This window comes from Hypanus sabinus, chromosome 6 (genome assembly GCF_030144855.1).
Source record: "Hypanus sabinus isolate sHypSab1 chromosome 6, sHypSab1.hap1, whole genome shotgun sequence".
Classification (NCBI taxonomy): Eukaryota; Metazoa; Chordata; class Chondrichthyes; order Myliobatiformes; family Dasyatidae; genus Hypanus; species Hypanus sabinus.
Window position 1 is genome coordinate 54,766,701 of NC_082711.1, and position 23,035 is coordinate 54,789,735.

The following is a 23,035-nucleotide window of genomic DNA, read 5'->3' on the forward strand; positions in this document are numbered from 1 at the left end:
CAGAATGCACAAGGTTTGGAATGTGTCCTGACCTCAGCGAAACAGAACCACTGATAACAGTCATTGTCTCTTGGAGACAGAATTGTGTATTGAGTACTGTACTATTCATTGAAGCCCCTCAGGGGACAACCAGAGTGGGCTGGTTGAGGGATTGCATCATCCCAACCTGATTGACATCTGAGACCCCGTGAGTAAGGATAAAAAAGGGTCTGGGGAACATCTCCTTTAGACGCACCAGGAGAAATGCTAGAGATCCCGTGAGAGCGTTTAATAGTGACAGCCGGTGAGGGCTTGTGTGCGTTCTCCCTTGCCAGGGTGGTGGGCTCATCACGGAAGAACGGCTTTAGCTAAAGGAGAGGCCACAAGTGAAAGGCCACGACAATGAGACACCTGACGGATCAAAATCATAAAAGAAAAGTCGGCAAGTTTTTCTCAAAATCTCTCTCTCTCTCTCCAACCATTGCAACCCAGCGGTCCCCAAAGGCTGCAGCCTGCATGAACTGAGTGAACTTTATATTTCCATCAGACAATACATTACCCCCTAGACAACAATAGAGCTTATTTCTTATTGATTATTATTATACCCACATTTTTAGATTTAGTATTGACGATGTATATTATCTGTATATTTGCATTGATATTATTTTTGTGTATTTTTACTAATAAATACTGTTAAAAATAGTACCATCAGACTTCAACAGACCTCTCTATCTTTGCTGGTAAGTGACCCAGTTATGGGGTTCATAACAACTGTTATTGCTAAAGACTAATAGTAAACTCCAAAAGAGAAGTGTTTCATTTATCAGCACTAACATATCTTGATGAAATCAAAACTCTTAACAGATAGTTAATATTAAAACGGTGTTGTGAAATGCTTTTGGTTAAGATGGCACTACCAACTGAACGTGTGACAACTCATATTGTCAAAAACATAAGAAATTCGACTAAAAACATCACTAAAAATCCCTTTTCACTGGTAAATTAGGTTAAATTATCACCACCAAAAGTGAAGGGGTGAGTGATGGCGAGTCAAGTTCGGACAATGAGCCAAGATTGTTTCTTGCAGAACTGTTACAGTTGGAGTTCCAATGCTTGTTCAACTGGCTCGGGAGCAATGTTGGATCGCTCTTGGCACCGAAAGAAGTTGGAGCCTGGGCGAAGAAGTTCCAATGCTTGAGCAACTAGCCCAGGTGCGAGGTCAGATCGCTTTGGCTGCCAAACTGAGTTGAAGAGCTTGAGAGCAGCTTCGGGCTGGGCAACGGAATCTAGGCCTGAAATGAGTTGCTGGGCAGCGTGGTTGAGGGAGATGCCTGGGGCCTTGAGCAAGGTACAATTTGCTGTTTAGACAATTTAGACGCCAGCCCAGATCGGAGGCGAGAGCTGATTTTGCTCACTCTCCGTGAAATTCACTCCTCTCTCCAGGGTGTGGAGCCTTTTGCTGCTCTGTCATTGGGTCAATTTAAATACCAGCCCAGATAGACTGAAAATACAGGGCGCTGGTCAGAAGAAGAGCCAATTTCACTTGCTCTCTGCAATGGTTATCTCCATTGCGCTGAGGCTATGAAGACCGCCCCAACTGCTGTGCTCTGTGCCCACTAATATGATGACCTGATAGCGAGGCTTTGGGCCTGCTCCAGGCTGATTCAGGGTTTGGATCTGCAAACTCAATTTTGGTTCAGAATGCTGTTGTTCACTGCAATTGTTTGATTTTTATGCTTTTTTTTCTCTTGCACATCAAGTGTTGCTCATTTTTTTTATTCTCACTTTTTTTCTTTAATTGGGTTCTTTTGGGTTGCTGGCTTGTGGCTGCCTATGAGCAAGCAAATCTCAAGGTTGTATAATTTTTACATTCTTTGATCATAAGTGAATCTTGAATCATGAAAGCAATCTTACTCACCTGACTCCAAGAGGAAACTGTGTAGTGTTCTTGTATGGTTTCCAGAAGGTTGCTAAGTTCATCACGTGACAGATGATTTAAGTCTTGATCTGATTTAAATCTTAAAATTGCATTCAGATAAAATCCAAAGTCCTTATCTTTTTGAGGAGTGTCCAATGTGCACACATCTTGCATGTAAATAATATAATAAAGAAGGATAACGGAAATCCTGTGAAATGAATCTTCCTGTGGACGATGTTCCTTGTCACCTCTTTCTATTATTGAGAAAAGAACATCTAGCGAAAGGCACTGTAATTGAAGTGCAATTGAATTTGAATAATTGTACATCTCGTAGCCATTAATTTAACATAATTATACATGTCTTTGGAATACATGGTACAAAACATTGTGAAGAATAGGTACTGGAATATTTGCTGACTTAAAACAAATTAAATCAAGTTTTGGGATAAAATTATGCAGATTTGAATGGTTTTAGCAAAATATGTGCATATTAACATTAGAGCTCACATAATATTGATTAAAAGCATTGTAAATGCCACCATAAATAATTCCCTAACCTAAAAGGTAGTTAAGAAGAAATAGCTTTGATCTTCTCATTTTACAGTTTTATCCAGCTCATAATTTTCAGATCTGTTGTAATATTTATTGTATACCAGTATTTTTATTTAGAGATTCATCATGGTAACATGACACCCAGTTATATCCATGTGGCTAATTAACTGACTAACCTTACATCTATGTGATGTAGGAATAACCTATGCAGTCATGGAAGGAACAGAGAAATTCCTTACAGATGGCAGTGGAATTGGACCCAGGTCTCTTGATTATAAATATCAGGAAATCATGAGTCAGATAGAAGTGTAATTAGGAAGATCAAATGTATTTCTTTTAAAGCTTCCTTTCTTTTTTAAAGATAAGGGCATTTAGAAATAATAAGAATTATGTAAATTATTTCATTTTTGTATTGTAACAATATCCAAAAAACCAGCAATAAAAAATTATGATAATACATTCAATTTTTATATTTATTTCATTTATAAATATAGACAGCAAAATTTTGCTTATCTAACATTTAGGCAGCTGGAATGTACACACAAACTTCATGCGACCTTCAAAAATTTATAAGAATATTAAGCCTTCGGCCTCAACTCCTGAAAGTTGTAATGAATTTGATGAACTGATATTAGGACAAAATGAACATATTGCTCCACTCTTTCAAATTTAGTACTAAGTGATTGAAGTTTCAGTGGGAGATTATGGATAAAATTTCTATGCGTAGACTACATAAAAATTGTTTATTTACAAAACCAAACTCAGAGATTTTTTGTTTTGAGTAAAGTGAACATGTTATTAATTTATGTACATTTATACCCAACGGTAGTGTAGTTGAAGTGTGATTGGCAGCAATATCTTCTTTGAAGATTTCGCATTTCATGCAATGGCTACTGTTAGAGACTCATAGAATAGTACAGCCCAGAAACAGGCCTTTTGGCTCTTCTGGTCTGTGCCAAAGTATTAATCTGCCATCTTCCTGTACCTGGATCATAACCCCATACCTTTCTCATCCATGTACCTATCTAAATTTCTCTTAGATTGTGAAAAAAAATCTGCAACAGCCACTTCTGCTAGCAGCTCTCAGCACCCTTGCACCCTTGCAGTTCTCTCTCATGTTCCCCTTAAACATTTCTCTTTTTACTCTTAACAGAAGATCTCTAGTTCTAGTTGCACCCAAACTCAAAGGAAAAGGCCAGCTGCATTTACCCCATCTATACTCCTCTCCTCATAATTTTGTATACCTCATCAAATCTCACCTCAGTCTCCTACAATCTAGAGAATAAAGTCCTAACTGTCCAACCTTTCCTTATGCCTCAGACTCTCAAGTCCCAGCAACATCCTTTTAAATTTTCTCTGCACTCTCAGTCTTGTTGAAATTTTTCCTGAGGGTACATGTCCAAAACTGCACACAACACTCTATATTAGGCCTCAACAACGCCTTACACAACTTCAACATAACATTCCAACTCTGGTACTCAATACTTTAATTTATAAGACCACAGGAGCAGAATTAGGCCATTTGACCCATTGAGTCTGTTTCACCATTTCATCTTGGCTGATCCAATTTTCTTTTCAGCTCCAATCACCTGCCCTCCCCCCCCCCCCCCAATATCCTTTCATGGCCTGACCAACCAAGAAACTATCAACCTCGGCCTTAAGTATAAATATGCCTATGGCGAAGAATTCCATGGATTCACCACCCTTTGGCTAAAGAAGTTCATTCTAAAAGGATGCCCATCTATTCTGAGGCTGTGTCCTCTGGTCTTAGACTCCACCACCATAGAAAATATTCTCTCCATATCCACTCTGTCAAGGCCTTTCACCATTTGATAGGTTTCAATGAGGTCACCCCTCATTCTTCTGAATTCCAGGGACTACAGGTTCAAAGCCATCAAACACCCTTCATATGAGAAGCCATTCAATTCTGGAATTATTTTCTTGAACCTTCTTTGAACACTCTCCAGTTTCAGCACATCCTTTCTAAGACAAGGGGTCCAAAATTACTCACAATACTCCACATGAGGCCTTACCAGTGCTTTAAAGCTTCAGAATTACACCCTGGCTTTTATATTAGTCCTCTTGAAATGAATACTAACATTGCATTTGTCTTCCTCACCATAGACTCAACCTGCAAAGAAACCTTTAAAAAATCCTGCACAAGGACCTCCAAGACCCTTTGCGCCTCAGTGTTTTGTACTTTTTCTCCATTAAGAAGATAGTCAACCCCTTCATTTCTTCTACACTTCCTGACACTGGATTCCATCTGCTACTTCATTGCTCATTCTCCTCATCAGTCTATTTCCTCAGAACTACCTGCCTCCATTTACCTTCATATCATCTGTAAACTTGCAAAAAGCCTTCAATTCCATCATCCAAATCAATGACAAAAAGAATCGGTCCCAACACAGACCACTGTGGTACACAATTAGTTACCGGAAGACAACCAGAAAAGGTTCCATTTATTCCTACTCTTTGCCTCTTGCCAATCAGCCACAGCTTTATCCATGCTAGAATCTTTCCAGTAATACCATATACTCATAACTTGTTAAATAGCCTCATGTGTGGCAACTTGTCAAAGGCCTTCTGATATCCACATACACAACATCAACAGATTCTTGTTTGTCTAATCTGCTTGTCACTTCTTCAAAGAATTCCAACAGATTTGTCAGGCAAGATTTTCCCTTGAAGGGAATGCTGATTATGACCTATTTTATCCTGAGCCTCCAAGTACCCTGAGACCTCATCCTTAACAATCAACTCCAACATCTTCCTAACCACTGAGGTCAGACTAACTGCCTTATAGCTGCCTTTATTCTGCCTCTCTCCCTTCATGGAGTGACATTTGCAATTTTCCAGTCTTCAGGGACCATTCCAGCTAATGATGATTTTTGAAAGATCATTGCTAATGTCTCGGCAATCTCTTCAGCTACCACTTTTAGAATCCTGGGGTGTGCACCATCTGGTCCAAGTGATTTATCTACCTTCAAACTTTTCAAATTACCAAGAACTTTCTCTCTAGTTATGGTAACTTCACACACTTCATGACCCCTGATTCCTGGAACTTCTGCCATACTGCTAGTGTCTTCCACAGTGAAGACTGATGCAAAATACTTATTCAGTTCATCCATCATTTAATTGCCCATCATTAATACCTCCTCAGGGTTGTTTTCCAGTGGTCCAATATCCTCTTGCAGCCCTCTTTTACACTTTTTGTATCCTCATTAACATTACTGGCTAACTTACTTCTGTATTCCATCTTTACCTTCTTAGTTATTGTTTTAGCTGCCTTCTGTTGGTTTTTAAATTCCCACTATTTTTTGCTCTATTATATGCTCTCCCTTTAACCTTTATGTTGGCTTTAACCTCTTGTTAGCCATGGTTGTGTCATCTTGTCTTTAGAATATTTCCTCCTCTTTGGGATGTGCCTTCTGAATTGTTTCCAGAAATTCCAGTCATTGCTGCTCTGTTCCTGCCAGTGTTCTTTTTAAATCAATTCTGGCCAACTCCTTTCTTGTGCTTCGGTAATTCTCCTTACTTCACTCTAATACTGATACACCTGACTTTAGCTGCTCCTTTTCAAATTTCAGAGTGAATTTGATGATAGCACAATCACTTATTCCTAAGGGTTATTTTACCTTGGGCTTTCTAATCAATTTCAGTTCATTGCAAAGAACCATTCCAGAATAGCTGATCCCCTTGTTGGCTCAACCGCAAGCTGCTCTAATAAGTTATCTCATAGGCACTCTAGAAATACCCCCTCTTGAAATCCAGCACCAACCTGATTTCCCCAATCTACCTGCATATTGAAGTCCCCCATGATGACTGTAACATTGCCCTTTTGGCATGCATTTTCTATCTCGCTTTGAAATTTGTAGACCACTTCCATACTACTGTTTGTGGGTCTGTATACATCTCCCATCAGCGTCTTTTTACTCTTGCAGTCTGTTAGCCCCATCAACAATGATTCAACATCTTCCAGCCCTATGTCACCTCTTTCTAATGATTTGATTTCATTTTCCTCAACAATGCCACCCTCTCTGCTTTGCTGCCTATTGTTTTGATACAATGTGTATCCTTGGACATTAAGCTCCCAGCTATAATCTTCTTTCAGCCATGATTCAGTGATGCCTCCAATATCATACATGTCAATCTGTGACTGAGCAACAGTCTACCTTATTTTGTATACTTTGCACATTCAAATATAATACATTCAGTCCTGTATTCACTCTTTTTGACTTTGCCCAACTTTTAACTCATCCTGCTGATTGCAATTTTGCCCTATCACCAGCCTTTCTTCACTACACATTGCCTCTGTTTGGTTGGTTTGTAACCCAACTACATCATCTTCAACACTATCAGTCTGGTCCCCACCCCCTGACCAAATTAGTTGAAACCCTCCCAAACAACTCCAGCTAACCTGTAAGGATGTTGGACTCCTTCTGGTTAGGTGTAACCCATCCTTTTGTACAGGTTGTACTTTCCCTAGAAGAGATCCCAATGACCCATAAATCTGAACTCCTGCCCTCTGCACTAGTTCCTCAGCCACGCATTCACCTGCCAAATCACGCTATCTTTACCCTCAATGGCACATGGCACTGGTAGCAATGCAGGGATTACTATCCTGGAGATCCTGATTCTATCTAGCTCTCAAAAATCTCTCTTCAGGACCTCCCCACCTTGTCTACCCATGTCATTGGTACCAATACGTACCATGACTTTTTGCTGCTCACCCTGACTCTACAAAATGCCACAAATCAATCCAAGATATCCCTGATTCTGGCACCAGGAAGGTAACAAACCATCCGAGTGTCTCCAGGAACTCCAGGGTAGTAACCTCTGGATTGCTGCCTGTGTCATGGGCCAGTGAATGTAAAAGTAGGAGTTGTTCAGGAAGGATTAAACTAATTTGTCTCTATTGCACCCACAACATCTCATCTCTGTTCCTCTGGCTATTGAATCTCCTATCAACTCTGCAGTCCTCTTCACCTGTCTGCTCTTCTGAACCACAGAACCAGATTCAGTGCTAAAGGGCCAAAAGCTTTTTTTAATAACCTATCTACTGTACCTGTGATATCACCTCCAAGGAATTATGCATCTGTGTTCCCAGTTCCCTCTGATCTACTGCACTCATCAGTCCTCTACCACTCACTGGGCAATTCCTACCCTAGTTTGTCTTCATAAGGTGCAACACTTCACATTTGTTCTGCATTAAATTCCATCTGCCCCTTTTCAGTTTATTTTTCCAGCTGATCCAGATCACACTGCAAGTTTTCCACTGTGTCGCTAGTCTAGGTGTCATCTCACAAATTAGTTAATCCAGTGTCATCCAGATCATTGACACAGATGACAACAACTGAACCAGCAAAGATCCATGTGAAAAACACAAGTCAGAGAGGTAATCATCTACTATCACACTCTGGCTTCTCCCGTGAAGCCAATTTACTACCTGATCCTGAATGCCAAGCAAATGACCCTTCTTGACCAACCTGCCATGTGGAACCATGTCAAAGGCCTTGCTAAAGTCCATCTAGATCACATCCACTTTCAACTATCAAATTTCCTGGTATCTTCCTCAAAAAACTGGTTAGACACAGCCTACCACACACAACACATTGTTGATTTAACTAATCAGTCCTGACTATCCAAATACTGGTCCTTCAGAATACCTTCCAATAACCTACTGACTACTCATGTAGCCTCATTGGCTTATAATTTCCCATCTTATTCTTCAAGCCTTTCTTAAACAACAGAACAACATTAGCTACCCTCCAATCCTCCGGCACCTTACTTGTGGCTAAGCATGTTTTAATTATCACTACTGAGGTCCCCGCAATGTCTGCACTAGCCTCCTACAGGATCCATGGGAACACCTTGACAGACCATGGGGACTTATCCACCTTTATTTTCCTCATGACAGCAAACGCCTCCTACTCTGTAATATGTGTAGGGTCTATGACCTCACTACTGCCTTATGGACATTCATTTAATTCATATTTCTACTGTAATTTACTATATTGGAGCAAAAATTCCAAGTCAAAATGACCCTTGCATTTCCTTTCCTTGTCCTTCTAGCTGGCAGCTGTAAATAAAAACATCTCTGAAAAGGCGGTTCTTTAGCTTGGGTATGGGTTCCTCCACTGATATCTCAACAGTCCCTCATAACTTGGGCTAGAAGGTTTGCAGCTTTGTGTAACTGGCTGCAGCTTGACATATGGGAGAGAATATTGGGAATTTTGCACAGGAAAACTGCACAATGACATATCATGCAAAGTTGAAGACCAAGTTTACTAGACTGGCAGAGCCTGATGCATCATGTGGAATGAGCCCACATATATAATGGAATTTCATAAACACTAAGATCCTACTTCCTAGAACAACACAGTCATTGGATTCTCATTATGCGCTGTCATCATTCTAACCACCTATTCAACAAAATAAATATACAATAGACAATAGACAGTAGGTGCAGGAGTAGGCCATTTGGCCCTTCTAGCCAGCACCACCATTCACTGTGATCATGGCTGATCATACACAATCAGTACCCCGTTCCTGCTCTCTCCCCATATCCCTTGACCCCGCTATCGATAAGAGCTCTATCTAACTCTCTCTTGAAAGCATCCAGAGACTTGGCCTCCACTGCCTTCTGGGGCAGAGCATTCCCCATATCCACCACTCTCTGGGTGAAAAAGATTTTCTGCATCTCTGTTCTAAATGGCCTACCCCTTATTCTTAAACTGTGGCCTCTAGTTCTGGACTCACTCATCAGCGGGAACATGCTTCCTGCCTCCAGTGTGTCCAATCCCTAAATAATCTTATATATTTCAATCAGATCCCCTCTCATCCTTCTAAATTCCAGCGTATACAAGCTCAGTCGCTCCAATCTTTCAACAAAAGTAAAGCATTAGTATTTGAAATATGTGCTGTGTGACATCACTCTTCAGTGTCCATTAGTTTTAAATGAGAGCAACTGACCAGAGCAATTGTTAAGACATGGATAAATACAGAAAATTAATAGTTACATCAAGCCTTGATGATACCTGAAGTAAAAATGCAGATGTTCTTTGCTAAGAGATCCTCCCACATAGGTATCACTGGTTATACTAGATCACACGCTGCTGATGGCTGCTAATGAGCTCAGTGTGTGCTGATAAAAACTCTTCTGCACTTTGTGCTTCTCTCAGTGCTGTGAGGAAATGCTGTCAGCTTGCTGAACCTTTCCATCACTTGTCCATTGATGGTGAGTATGGTGAGCAGCAGTGAGTGCTTGGCTAAACCTACCTTCCGTTTCAAGCTACGAAATCTGACAATATTATTAGGTCAGGCTGGGTTGGCAATCTGGCATATGATGCTCCTCAGCATTTTTTTTCCAAAGGAAATTTTTTTTTTTCCAAAGCAATCTCCCAGATGTATGGATGGGCCAGGGTCATAAGATATCAGAGGAATTGAGACTGATTGACATTAGGAAAGAAACTGTGATGAGTAGACTGGTAGGACTGAAGGCTAATAAATCCCCGGGTCCAGATGGTCTGCATCCGAGGGTTCTAAAAGAGGTGGCTCAGGAAATTGCGGATGCATTGGTAATCATTTTCCAATGTTCCTTAGATTCAGGTTCAGTTCCTGAAGATTGGAGAGTGGCTAATGTTATCCCACTTTTCAAGAAGGGAGGGAAGGAGAAAACGGAGAACTATTGCCCTGTTAGCCTAACGTCAGTCGTGGGGAAGATGCTTGAGTCCATTATTAAGGACGAAATAGTGGCACATCTTGATGGCAGAAATAGGATTAGGCCGAGCCAGCATGGATTTACCAAGGGCAAATCATGCTTGACTAATCTGTTGGAGTTTTTTGAGGGTGTAACAAGGATGTTAGACGAGGGTAAGCCAGTGGATGTTGTGTACCTAGATTTTCAGAAGGCATTCGATAAGGTACCACATAGGAGATTGGTGAGTAAAATTAGAGCTCATGGCATTGGGGGCAGGGTTTCAACATGGATAGAAAACTGGTTGGCAGATAGAAAGCAAAGGGTAGCAGTGAATGGGTGTCTCTTGGACTGGCTGGAGGTGACTAGTGGGGTACCACAGGGCTCTGTATTGGGACCACAGCTCTTTACGATTTATGTCAACGATTTAGATGAGGGCATTGAAAACTATATCAGCAAGTTTGCTGACGATACTAAACTGGGTGGCAGTGTGACATGCGAAGAGGACGTTAGGAGAATACAGGGAGACTTGGATAGGCTGGGTGAGTGGGCAGATACTTGGCAGATGTCATTCAATGTGAATAAATGTGAAGTTATCCACTTTGGAAGCAGGAACAAGAGGGCAGAGTATTGTCTGAACGGTGTAGAGTTAGGTAAGGGAGAAATGCAAAGAGACCTAGGAGTCCTAGTTCACCAGTCAATGAAGGTGAATGAGCAAGTGCAACAGGCAGTGAAGAGGGCAAATGGAATGTTGGCCTTTGTTACAAGGGGAATTGAGTACAAGAGCAAGGATGTCCTTTTGCATTTGTACAGGGCCCTGGTGAGACCACACCTGGAATATTGTGTATAGTTTTGGTCTCCAGGTTTAAGGAAGGACATTCTGGCAATTGAGGAAGTGCAGCGTAGATTCACTAGGTTGATTCCTGGGATGGCAGGGCTGTCTTACGCAGAGAGATTGGAGAGATTGGGCTTGTACACGCTGGAATTGAAGAGATTGAGAGGGGATCTGATTGAAACGTTTAAGATAATTAAAGGATTTGATAGGATTGAGGCAGGAAATATGTTCCAGATGTTGGGAGAGTCCAGTACCAGAGGGCATGGATTGAGAATAAGAGGTCAGTTATTTAAAACAGAGTTGAGGAAGAGCTTCTTCTGCCAGAGAGTTGTGGAGGTGTGGAATGCACTGCCTCGGAAGATGGTGGAGGCCAATTCTCTGGATGCTTTCAAGAAGGAGCTGGATAGATATCTGATGGATAGGGGAATCAAGGGATATGGGGACAAGGCAGGGACTGGGTATTGATTGTGAATGATCAGCCATGATCTCAGAATGGCGGTGCAGACTCGAGGGGCCGAATGGTCTACTTCTGCACCTATTGTCTATTCTGAGAAAACAAGGGAAATGTTATTCTTGGCTCATTTCTACTGAGAGAATTTACATAGAAATAATAATAGAAATAAAAACTCCTAAAGTTTTTGTTACCTGTTAAAAGTTGTTACCAAAAAATTTAACAACTTCCTAATTCAAATTCATAATCTCATTTGTGGGTCTTTGGAACAGTTTATTGTTGATTGTAGATATTTAATAAATTAAACACCAGTCTAAGAATGGTTAACTGATTCCTTTAAAAAGAAAGCTTAGATTCATGTGACTTTTCTCCATCATTTTGCCTTATTTCGAAAGAAAGATTTTGGATAAATGGTGTTTATACATATCCAGAGTGCTCCAGGTTTACTTTAAAGATAATTAATTATTTTCATTTTTAACTCTGCTTTGTATACTGAACAATGATTTAAATAACGAATGCGGATCGAGACAACAAAGCATTGAGTAAATCACTGCTCAAGGACTAACAACAGACTGATGTATTAACTTATACTGCACATTTTAAGTTGGTGTCCAACTTGTACCCTTACAAGCCAAAACTGGACCTCACAGTGCTTGTAACAGTAATGCTAGGAAATTAAGAGAGAAGGGCTGCTCCATTCAATTTTATTCCTTGGTCACCATGGAGTTTAATGTCTGCCAACAAAAGGCAAGTTAATTTCTAAGGACAAAGTGAATTTTTCTGTGTAGCCAGGAGGACAAAGAATACTTTCTTAATGATACAGTCAGAGAGTTTTGAGATATGGACCTACCTTGTCACATTGGTCCTTGCTGCCAGCTATCCTTTCTGTGCACTGTACTCGATCCCACAGCTTTTGAATTAGGTTTCTAGTTTGACTCTCAGAAAATGCACTGTGGTTATTCAGAGACAACACTTGTAGAAATTCCCTTGGGTACCCGTGTGTTTGGTCATCAGTCTGACTGAGATTGTTGGTATGTCCTTTGGTGTAAATGCAAACAAAACTGGCATAGATAATACAGATGCCAAAAGACACCTTCCAGAGCGGCATATTCTGTCTTCGTCTCTTACTTTTTCTGAGGTATTCTTCTCTTTAATTGTCAGGTCTAGAGAATGGTACAGTTTCAGAAGAATGGTTTGTTAGGAGCCAGAATGAAGAATTGATACTTCAATTGCAAAACTGCTTTACATTAATTCTGCTTATTAAAGCTAGTATGCATACACCTTACATGCTATTTGTGCAGAGAAAATTAAATTCTCTTGAGAGATACAGTTGTGGTTCTATAAGTGTTTTGAAGATGTTGCCTTTTCCACTGAAGACTTTTTGATTGATATTTGATATCGCATGTCTGGCATAAAATTTACTTTTTACAGATGTTAAATTTCAAGTGTTAACCAGTTAAGTTTGATGACCAAAATCATTTATCATACTTTTATTAAAACTGCAAATCATTTTAGATAATGCCAAAAATTCTAACAGGAACTCATTAGACCCCAATTTTCATGCATAGTTCAGGTCAAGAGCTTTTGATAAATTTATTGATGTAAATAGCTAATATCAGTTGATTTTTCTTTGCTGTATAATGACTATTGGGAACAGTTCTGTTGTATTGGTATTTATTCTGATGGATCACATTATAGACAACCTTTGCTCAAGGTCTGAATGGAAACAATCTAACGTTAATAAAGAAATCCATTTTTTCTTATGGATCTTCTATTTTTGTCTGCTATTTATTTTGTGTTTCTTTTCTTTTTCTTTGCTTTTGCACCTCAGAGTAGCTGGGCACTACTTATCTGTTCCGCAATTGTGTGATCGGGTTCTGAATTAAAAGTAGGAAGGCAGTTTTAGTTTTCATTTAGAAATCTGCAATTCCTTTTAAAGAGCAACAAACTACCAGACAAGTTTTGTTTAGTTCTGCTTTGTACGTGTTTCATGCTTCAATGTCCAGTGTACAGGAATAGCAAAGAATACATGAGGTAAACAAGCAAGCAGAGAACAAAAGTGATAAAGAAGGTAAACAAGAACTGAAGACTGACAGCCAAGCAAATATAAAAAGGGTGGAAGGATGGATGGAAGAAACAAAAAATTAGAGAATGAGAATTACAATCCGCTTTGTGAAACAATGATTTGGTGCCACTGAAGCTTTGAACTAAATACACCACTGTAAACATTACAAATAATTCATCAGGCAATTGATGGAACTTTATAACATCTATTTTTTACCTTTCAACTAAGTGCATGGAATTCTTCTTCCGATACAAGACCTCTAATGTCTTCCTTAACCTCCGTTCTTATTAGTGAGAATTGCATAACATTTCAGAGATTAGCAGCTTCTACTCAAAGTGTTCTGGTTGCCTTGGAGACACTTGGAATTATTCTGTATTGTGCGCACTTCAGTATATGTGTGTGAGAGGGGGAGGGGACATGGGAGGGAAAATGGTAACAGTGGTGTTCTGATGGCAGCTTATTTATTTATACCTTCACAATTCATTTAATTATCTGTAACTTATTATGCGCACAAATGTTTTGATAATTAACCATTTACTGTCCTAATTGTCTGGGTTTTTGAACATCTTTTTCTGCCTGTGACAAGTTTGAGAGCTTAAACCGTTCCTTTGGGGTTTAGCACTGAAACAGTGGTGATGAATTGAAATGAAATGAGGATACAGGCACCAATATTTGTCATCCATTAATATTTGAAAATATTAATAGATGATAATATTTAGACACTAGCTATTAAAATGTAATTTGCAATACCTTTAAGACTGGCACTCGGTCAATGATCCATCTTAAATGTGGTCCTGACCCAGACTGTTGCTTGCTTTAGACAGGAGATCATATGAACTGCTGACTATCCTTCTTCGTTGAGTGTCGAGCATTGCTTGTACCAGTATCAGTATTGAACTCAAAGCATAGATTAATCTCTAAAGCTAATAGAATCCTTTAAAATTCAGGAAATATATCTTTAAGTTCAATTGTGTGGCATTTGGAGATGAAGGGTAATACTTTTGTTTCAATTAAACACCTGATTCGTTAATTTGTACAAAGCCACCCATCACTTCTCCATTAGTGTCTCCCATCCCTTCTGTGTCATCTTGGTTACTTAGGCTATGTCCACACTAGACTGGATAAATCCGTAACTGAAGCTTCATCCCTTCGTTTTGACCCTCCACCCACACTGTTTTCAGTAGATGTGTCCTGTGCATGCTCAGTAGGAGGAGATTCACCCAAATACCCGTTTTAATGTGGATGGAAGCATTTTCAAAAATGGCTGGTGTGGATGCCTATCGTTCTTACGCGAAACCACCGTTTCCAAAATTATCCAGTCTAATGTGGATGTAGCCTTAGTTTCTTTCTTCTGCTCTTCTCTGTTCTGAGTCATTGCCCTGTATCTATGCCTTTTTCAGACTTTATTAGCTGCCATTAGCAAGCTACCTTCAGCCTCTCTCAATCAATACCAATCTGGCATTATTTCCTACATGTCTTCCTGTTCTCTGTCATTTTGGCGAATCTCCTCCTACTGAGCATGCACAGGACACATCTACAGAAAACAAGTGACAAGTTTGGTGTCGAATCTCGCCATGAAATACTTGGTGCTCATTTGTTGGGACATCAACATATCAATTAAGAAAACTTTGCTTGATGTATTTGACAAACACTATTACATCCAGTCCTTTTACAGTATGAAATTTTTAGTCAATATATTAAAATCCCCCACTATCATAACCTTGCATTTCTTGCAACAGTTTTCTGTCTCTACTAATTTGTTCCTCTAAATCAGAGGTCTACAATATGGTCTCTTTAACATCACCTTCCCTTTTATATTGCTCAATTCTAGTCCTATTGCCTCAGTAGATGGTCCCTCCAGTATGGCCTCTCTGACCACTGATATTTTCCTTAATAAATAACGCCACCCTTCCCCTTTAATACCCCCTCTAAAATGTCTAAAACATTGGAAGCCAAGAACACTGAGATGCTAGCCCTGGAACTCTTGCAACCAAATCTTACTGATGGCTAGAACATCATAATTCTACATGCTGATTCATGCTTTAGGATCATTTGCCTTACCTATAATACTCTTTGCAATAGAAGCATCTCTGAACAATCAGCCCAGCATGCTCAACCTTTCAGTTTCTGTCTTTGGAAGCTTAACACCAGCTTTCCCCAAAAGTATGCACTTGTTGTCCTGCCGGTCTGGATCACACTCCCTTGCACCTGTAGCTTAAAACCTCATCAAAGCAGCACTAGCAAGTCTTCCTGTAAAGAAATTGAACTCCTCCAGTTCAGGTGCAAACTCTCCCATTTGTAAAGGTCCCACCTTCACTGAAGGAGAACCCAATGATCCAAAACTCTGAAGTCTTCACTCCTACGCCATCTGCTTAGTCACAGGTTAAGTTGCATAATCTTCCTATTTCTTCCCTCACCAGAATGTGGCATGGGTAGAAACCCTGTGATCACCATCCTGGATGATTGTCTTTTAACTTAGCACCTAACTTCCTGAACTCACTCTGCAAGACTTTGTCACCTTTCCTACCTATGTTATTGGTACCAGTGTGGACCATAGCATTAGTTACTCACCCTCCCCCTTACTAATACTATGAACTCAAACTGAGGCATCTGTGACACTTGAATCTGAGAGCCAACATACAATATGGAGTCAGTCTCAGCCACAGAATCTACTGTCTGCTCTCCTAATCAATGAGTCCTCAAACATTACCATTTGCCACATCTCAAGATGTGCTCCTCCCAATTGCGGTATTTCTTTGTTTGTGTCCATGGGTTTTCCTGGTTCTCCAGTTTTCTCCCACATCTTGGGATGTGCTGTTAGATTAACTGACAACTATAAATTATCCCTAATATAGGTAACTGGCCAAAGAATCAAACAAGTTGTTGATGGGATGTGACAGAGAATAAGGTGCAAGGATCTCAGCCTCGGAGTAGAGGAGTGTTGTTTTGGAACGGAGATGAGGAGGAATTTCTTTAGCCAAAGGCAGGTGAATCTGTGGAATTCTTTGCCACAGGCAGCTGTAGGGGCCAAGTCTTTGTGTATATTTAAGGCAGAGCTTGATAATTCTTATTTGGTCAGGGCATAAAGGAATAAGGAAAGAAGACAGGAGATTGGGGCTGAGAGGAAAATTGGATCAGCCATGATGAAATGGCAGAGCAGACTTGATGGGCCAAATGGCCTAGTTCTGCTGCTATATCTTTTGGTGTTTTGGGTCATAGAGAAATAAAAGAAATCAGTAATTGGGCTGGTCTCTTCAGAGTTTGCATTGACTTGAAAGGCTAAATAGCTTCTTTCTCTTCATAATAAGCAAGTTAATTTCTCCTGTACATCCTTTCAAACTATCAACTGTAATGGGATTTATTTTCCTTATTTCATTTTTTCTAATCCATCTGCTCTTGAGACATGATCTTCCAATCCAAAGCAAACAAGATGTCCTCCATTTTCAGAAATCAAGGCTTCACTCCCACTTTTGCTGATGGAACTTTCACTTGAAGCTCTTCTACTGCTCACACCTGCTCTTGCCTCATCAACCACCACCACACCACCCCCCGGCAGTATAGAGCTCTCCTGATTTCCTAGTAAACTATAAGCTCACCAGCTTATGCATCCGACACATCATTCTTTGCAACTTCCAACAACTTCATCAGAATTTGAGTGCCAGCCACGCTTTCCTTTCCCCACACCTTTTGTACTGCCTACTTCTCTCTACCTTTCTGTGCAGTAGAAGGGACTTAACATGAGACATAACCTAATTATTTCCATCCATCGATACGTCTTCACTCATTGCATGTTGCTCTAGATCCCAGCACCTGCTGTCTCTTGTCTCTACTTACTACTTATTCTGGATACCTCCTGCCCTGCCTTTCACACAGGACCTTCAAAACAATTAAATTAAATAGTTTTATCACCATCAACTCTGTTCCTCAGTTATCGGAGATGTTTATTCCTGTTCCTGTTCATCCTTCATGCTTGATTTCTTTCCTCATTCAGTCCTTACCCTATTGTAACAGAATGGTGGCCTTGTAATCCTTTTACTCTATGATGGCTCCCAACAGAACAAACCTCTCAGCCTCATTTCCTCTCTCATTATTTCCTTGTAAACCTTAAGATAAGACAATAAGATATAGGAGCAGAATTAGGACATTTGGCCCATTGAGTCTGCTCTGCCATTTCATCATGGCTGATCTATGTTTTCCTCTTAGCCCCAATCTTCTGCCTTCTCCCCATATCCCTTCATGCCCTGATCAATCAAATATCTATTGACTTCTGCCTTAAATGTACATAAATACAGCCTCCAAACTGTCTGTGGCAAAATATTCCACAGATTCACCACTCACTGTCTGAAGAAATTCATCCTCATCTTTGTTCTAAAAAGACGCCTTTCTATTCTGAGGCTGTGTCTTCTGGTCTTAGACTCTCCCACCATAGGTATCATCCTCTCCACATCCACAAGGCCTTTCAACATTCGATCTTCTCCCACTTTCTTTCTTTTGCCATTAACTTCCACTAATGTGTAATTTACAGGAGCCAGTTAACTGGCCAGACTGTCTTTGTCTTTGAGATATGTCAGGAAACCAAAGAAAGCCCAGACAGTCACACAAAAACATGCAAACTTCGATTGTGTGATGGATCTTCACTTCTCAGGTTCTGAGAAACACATTCAGCTTTCCAAAATGTCAGAGTTGCTGGTGATAAAGTTTAACTTTTAACAAGTATTCTTTGCTAAGCTTGTTGTAAGCAAGGAGCTGTCCCTGGTTCTTGATGTACATAGAAACATAGAAAATAGGTGCAGGAGTAGGCCATTCGGCCCTTTGAGCCTGCACCGGCATTCTGTATGATCATGGCTTATCATCCAACTCAGAACCTTGTACCTGCTTTCTCTCCATATCCCCTGATCCCTTTAGCCACAAGGGCCATATCTAACTTCCTCTTAAATATAGCCAATGAACCAGCCACAACTGTTTCCTGTGGCAGAGAATTCCACAGATTCACCATTCTCTGTGTGAAGAAGTTTTTCCTCATCTCGGTCCTAAAAGGCTTCTCCTTTATCCTTAAACTGTGACCCCTCGTTCTGGACTTCTCAACATTGGAAACAATCTTCCTGCATCTAGCCTGTCCAATCCCTTTAGAATTTTATGCATTTCAATAAGATCCCCCCTCAGTCTTCTAAATTCCAGTGAGTATAAGCCTAGTCGATCCAGTCTTTCTTCATATGAAAGTCCTGTCATCCCAGGAATCAACCTAGTGAACCTTCTCTGTACTCCCTTTATGGCAAGAATGTCTTTCCTCAGATTAGGGGACCAAAACTGCACACAATATTCTAGGTGCAGTCTCACCAAGGCCTTGTACAACTGCAGTAGAACCACCCTGCTCCTGTACTCAAATCCTTTTGCTATGAATACCAACATACCATTTGCCTTTTTCACCGCCTGCTGTACGTGCATGCCCACCTTCAATGACTGGTGTACAATGACACCCAGGTCTCATTGCATCTCCCCTTTTCCTAATCAGCCACTGTTCAGATAATAATCTGTTTTCCTGTTCTTGCAACCAAAGTGGATAACCTCACATTTATCCACATTAAATTGCATCTGCCATGCATTTGCCCAATCACCTAACCTATCCAAGTCACCCTGCATCCTCTTAGCATCCTCCTCACAGCGAACACTGCCGCCCAGCTTCATGTCATCTGCAAACTTGAAGATGCTGCATTTAATTCCCTCGTCTAAATCATTAATATATATTGTAAACAACTGGGGTCCCAGCACTGATCCTTGCAGTACCCCACTAGTTACTGCTTGCCATTCTGAAAAGGTCCTGTTTACTCCCACTCTTTGCTTCCTGTCTGCCAACCAATTCTCTATCCACATCAATACCCCAATACGCCCAATACCGTGTGCTTTAAGTTTGCACACTAATCTCCTGTGTGGGACCTTGTCAAAAGCCTTTTGAAAATCTAAATATACCACATCCACTGGCTCTCCCCATCCACTCTACTGGTTACATCTTCAAAATCTTCAAAAGATTCATCAGATATGATTTTCCTTTCACAAATCCATGCTGACTTTGTCCGATGATTTCACCTCTTTCCAAATGTGCTGTTATCACATCTTTGATAACGGACTCCAGCATTTTCCCCACCACCGATGTCAGACTAACTGGTCGATAATTCCCCGGTTTCTTTTTCCCTCCTTTTTTAAAAAGTGGGGTTACATTAGCCACCCTCCAATCCTCAGGAACTAATCCAGAATCTAAGGAGTTTTGAAAAATTATCACTAATGCATCCACTATTTCTTGGGCTACTTCCTTAAGCACTCTGGGATGCAGACCATCTGGCCCTGGGAATTTATCTGCCTTTAATCCCTTCAATTTACCAAATACCACTTCCCTACTAACATGTATTTCCCTCAGTTCCTCCATCTTACTAGACCCTCGGTCCCTTACTATTTCCGGAAGATTATTTATGTCCTCCTTAGCGAAGACAGAACCAAAGTAGTTATTCAATTGGTCTGCCATGTCTTTGTTCCCTATGATCAATTCACCTGTTTCTGACTGTAAAGGACGTACATTTGTCTTGATCAATCTTTTTCTTTTCACGTATCTATAAAAGCTTTTACAGTCAGTTTTTATGTTCCCTGCCAGCTTTCTCTCATAATCTTTTTTCCCTTTCCTAATTAAGCCCTTTGTCCTCCTCTCCTGGTCTCTGAATTTCTCCCAGTCCTCTGGTGTGCTGCTTTTTTTTTGCTAATTTATATGTTTCTTCTTTGGACTTGATACTATCCCTAATTTCCCTTGTCAGCCACAGGTGCACTACCTTCCCTAGTTTATTCTTTTGCCAAACTGGGATGAACAATTGTTGTAGTTCACCCATGTGATCTTTAAATGCTTGCCATTGCATATCTACCGTCAATCCTTTAAGTATCATTTGCCAGTCTATCTTAGCTAATTCACGTCTCATACCTTCAAAGTTACCCTTCTTTAAGTTCAGAACCTTTGTTTCTGAATTAACTATGTCACTCTCCATCTTGATGAAGAATTCCACCATATTATGGTCACTCTTACCCAAGGGGCCTCGCACGACAAGATTGCTAACTAACCCTTCCTCATTGCACAATACCCATTCTAGAATGGCCTGCTCTCTAGTTGGTTCCTCAACATGTTGGTTCAGAAAACCATCCCGCATTCATTCCAAGAAATCCTCTTCCTCAGCACCCTTACCAAATTGGTTCACCCAATCTATATGTAGATTTAAGTCACCCATTTATAATTACTGTTCCTTTATTGCACGCATTTCTAATTTCCTGTTTAATGCCATCCCCAACCTCACTACTACTGTTAGGTGGCCTGTACACAACTCACACCAGTTCAACATTGGAGGTACAGCATTACAAATTAGAGTGACCAGGAGACTTGTCTCAATTATCCGAATACAAAACAATGGGATTATTTCACTTAGCACATTAAACATGGCTACAAGTTGGGATGTTTGTGTACTCAAGGGGTCAGCACTTACAGCATTAATTGTAGATGTCTGGAATCTCTGTTACCACAAGCTTTTAAGACCATCTGTTTGAGTTACTTTGTCCCAGCAAAGGTATCTCCTCACTGACAATAAACACAGGCACACCTCAAGAATAAACACTTAGCTTGCTGCACGATTCTGTCTACACTAATGACATCTCAAATAACAATCTATAACCTCTCCCGTGACACCATTGTTGTTGTTATAATCTCAGGTGGCAATGAAGAGGCATACAGGAAAGAGTATCAGCTGGTTGAGTGATATTGCATAAACAAGCTCACGCTCAGCGTCAGTAAGACCACTAAGAAGTTGCTTATGAACTTCAGAAAGTGGAAGTTGGGAGCACACCAGTTCTCATTGAGGGGTAAGGAGTGGAAAGGATGAACAGAATTAAGTTCCTGGGTGTCAACGTCCCTGAGGAATGCTCCTGGATCTAACACATTAATGCAATCATGAAGAAAGTATGCTAGCAGCCCTACTTTATTAGCAGTTTAAGAGATTTGTGATGTTAAAGTCTCTTGCAAGTTTCTCTGGGTGCACTGGAGAGAGCATTTGGCCTGGTATCAAGGCTCTAGTGCACAGGATCATAAGAGGTTACAGATGGTTGTAAACTCATCCATTTCCATCATGGGCACAATTTTCACCACTATTGAGAATATCTTCAAGAAACTGTGCCTCAAGAAGGCAGTATCCATCAATAAGAACCCTTACCATCCCGGATACGTTCTCTTCTCATCACTACCATCAGGGAATTGATACAGGACCCACATTGAACTAAATAGAATAGATTCTTCCCCTCCGCCATTAGATTTCTGAATGGTCCATGAATACTATCTTATTATTTCTTTTTGCGTTATTTATTTACTTTGTAGTATGTAGTAATCCTATGTCATTGCACACTGCTGCTACAAAACCACCAATTTCATGTCGTAATTAACCTGATTCTGATTCTCATAGCAATGCTGTGATGTTCATTTTGGTCATTAGTAATGTTAAATGCTACATGTCCAATTCACTCTTCTATTGCTGAACAGCAGGGGCGGACAGCAGGGGAGCTGTGTGGTCTTGGTCATGTCAAAGACTAGGCCTCAAAGCATAGTGTCACCTGTTTCCAGATTGGTGTGGCAGGGTGTAGGTGCTGCCTTCCAGTAACCGTTTGGCAAAAGACAAGATGTATCATGCTCAACTGTAAACTGTCGCAACGTGCGTGGACTCAGGGACTTGGACCATTTTTTTGTTTTGTGACACTATATTTTACAACTGTCTTGTATATGGTATGTTTTCTGCGATTGACTGTTGATACTGTGTTTTGCACCTTTGCCTTGGAATAGCGCCATTAAATTTGGTTGTATTCGTGTATGGTTGAATGACAATTGGACATGAAGCTGGATTTTGATTACTGTGCTGAAGCTGCAATCAGACTATGGTGGGAACACAGAATGTGGGGGAAATCTCACTAGCAGTGGACTCTGAATATGGAATGAACTTGAACTTGAGAAACTGAGTCAGACCTTAAAGGCCTATCTGGAGTGGAACAGGACCATCAGTAAGCCAGTTCATCCATTCTGCCAAACCTTTCTTCACTCCAATGCAGAGTCAAAACGAAAGATTAGAGGATTTTAATCACTGCATTCTGTGCCCTTTTTTGGATGAATCATTATTCTCAAACTTTCCAGGAATATTTGAGAATATTTTTATCTTTTGTAATCAGGTTGTCTGTTTAATTCTCCCTCAGTCTTTAGAGGAAGTAACATTTTTATTTTCTAAACAAACCAGGAAAGACTGCCCAATATTTATTTATTTTTAAATCATTACATGAAGAATGTAACCCATCCTGATTCTCTACATGCATGCTCAATGAAAAATAACTCTTTATATGGTATCAGTTCCTTAGTATATGATTGGTGTAAAAAATCATGTTCTATTAAGAATAGTTTATGTGTTTAATAAAGTGTACAGCATATAATTTAAAAAAAACTGTACTCATGCTGTCCACAGCTGATAATTTTTATT

The 23,035-nt window shown here is 40.3% G+C and overlaps 1 protein-coding gene across 1 annotated transcript in view; it reads right to left on the reverse strand.

The window, feature by feature from the left end:
• The window catches only part of LOC132395150 (zinc transporter ZIP12-like), a 70,662-nt gene extending 58,120 nt beyond the window's left edge, over nt 1–12,542 (reverse strand). The window contains exons 1-2 of the mRNA XM_059971449.1: nt 12,285–12,542; nt 1,898–2,185 (exon numbers count right to left, since the gene is read on the reverse strand). Of these exons, the coding sequence (XP_059827432.1) occupies nt 1,898–2,185; nt 12,285–12,542 (546 nt within the window). The remainder of the gene's footprint in view (nt 1–1,897; nt 2,186–12,284) is intronic.
• Nucleotides 12,543–23,035: the final 10,493 nt, after the last annotated feature.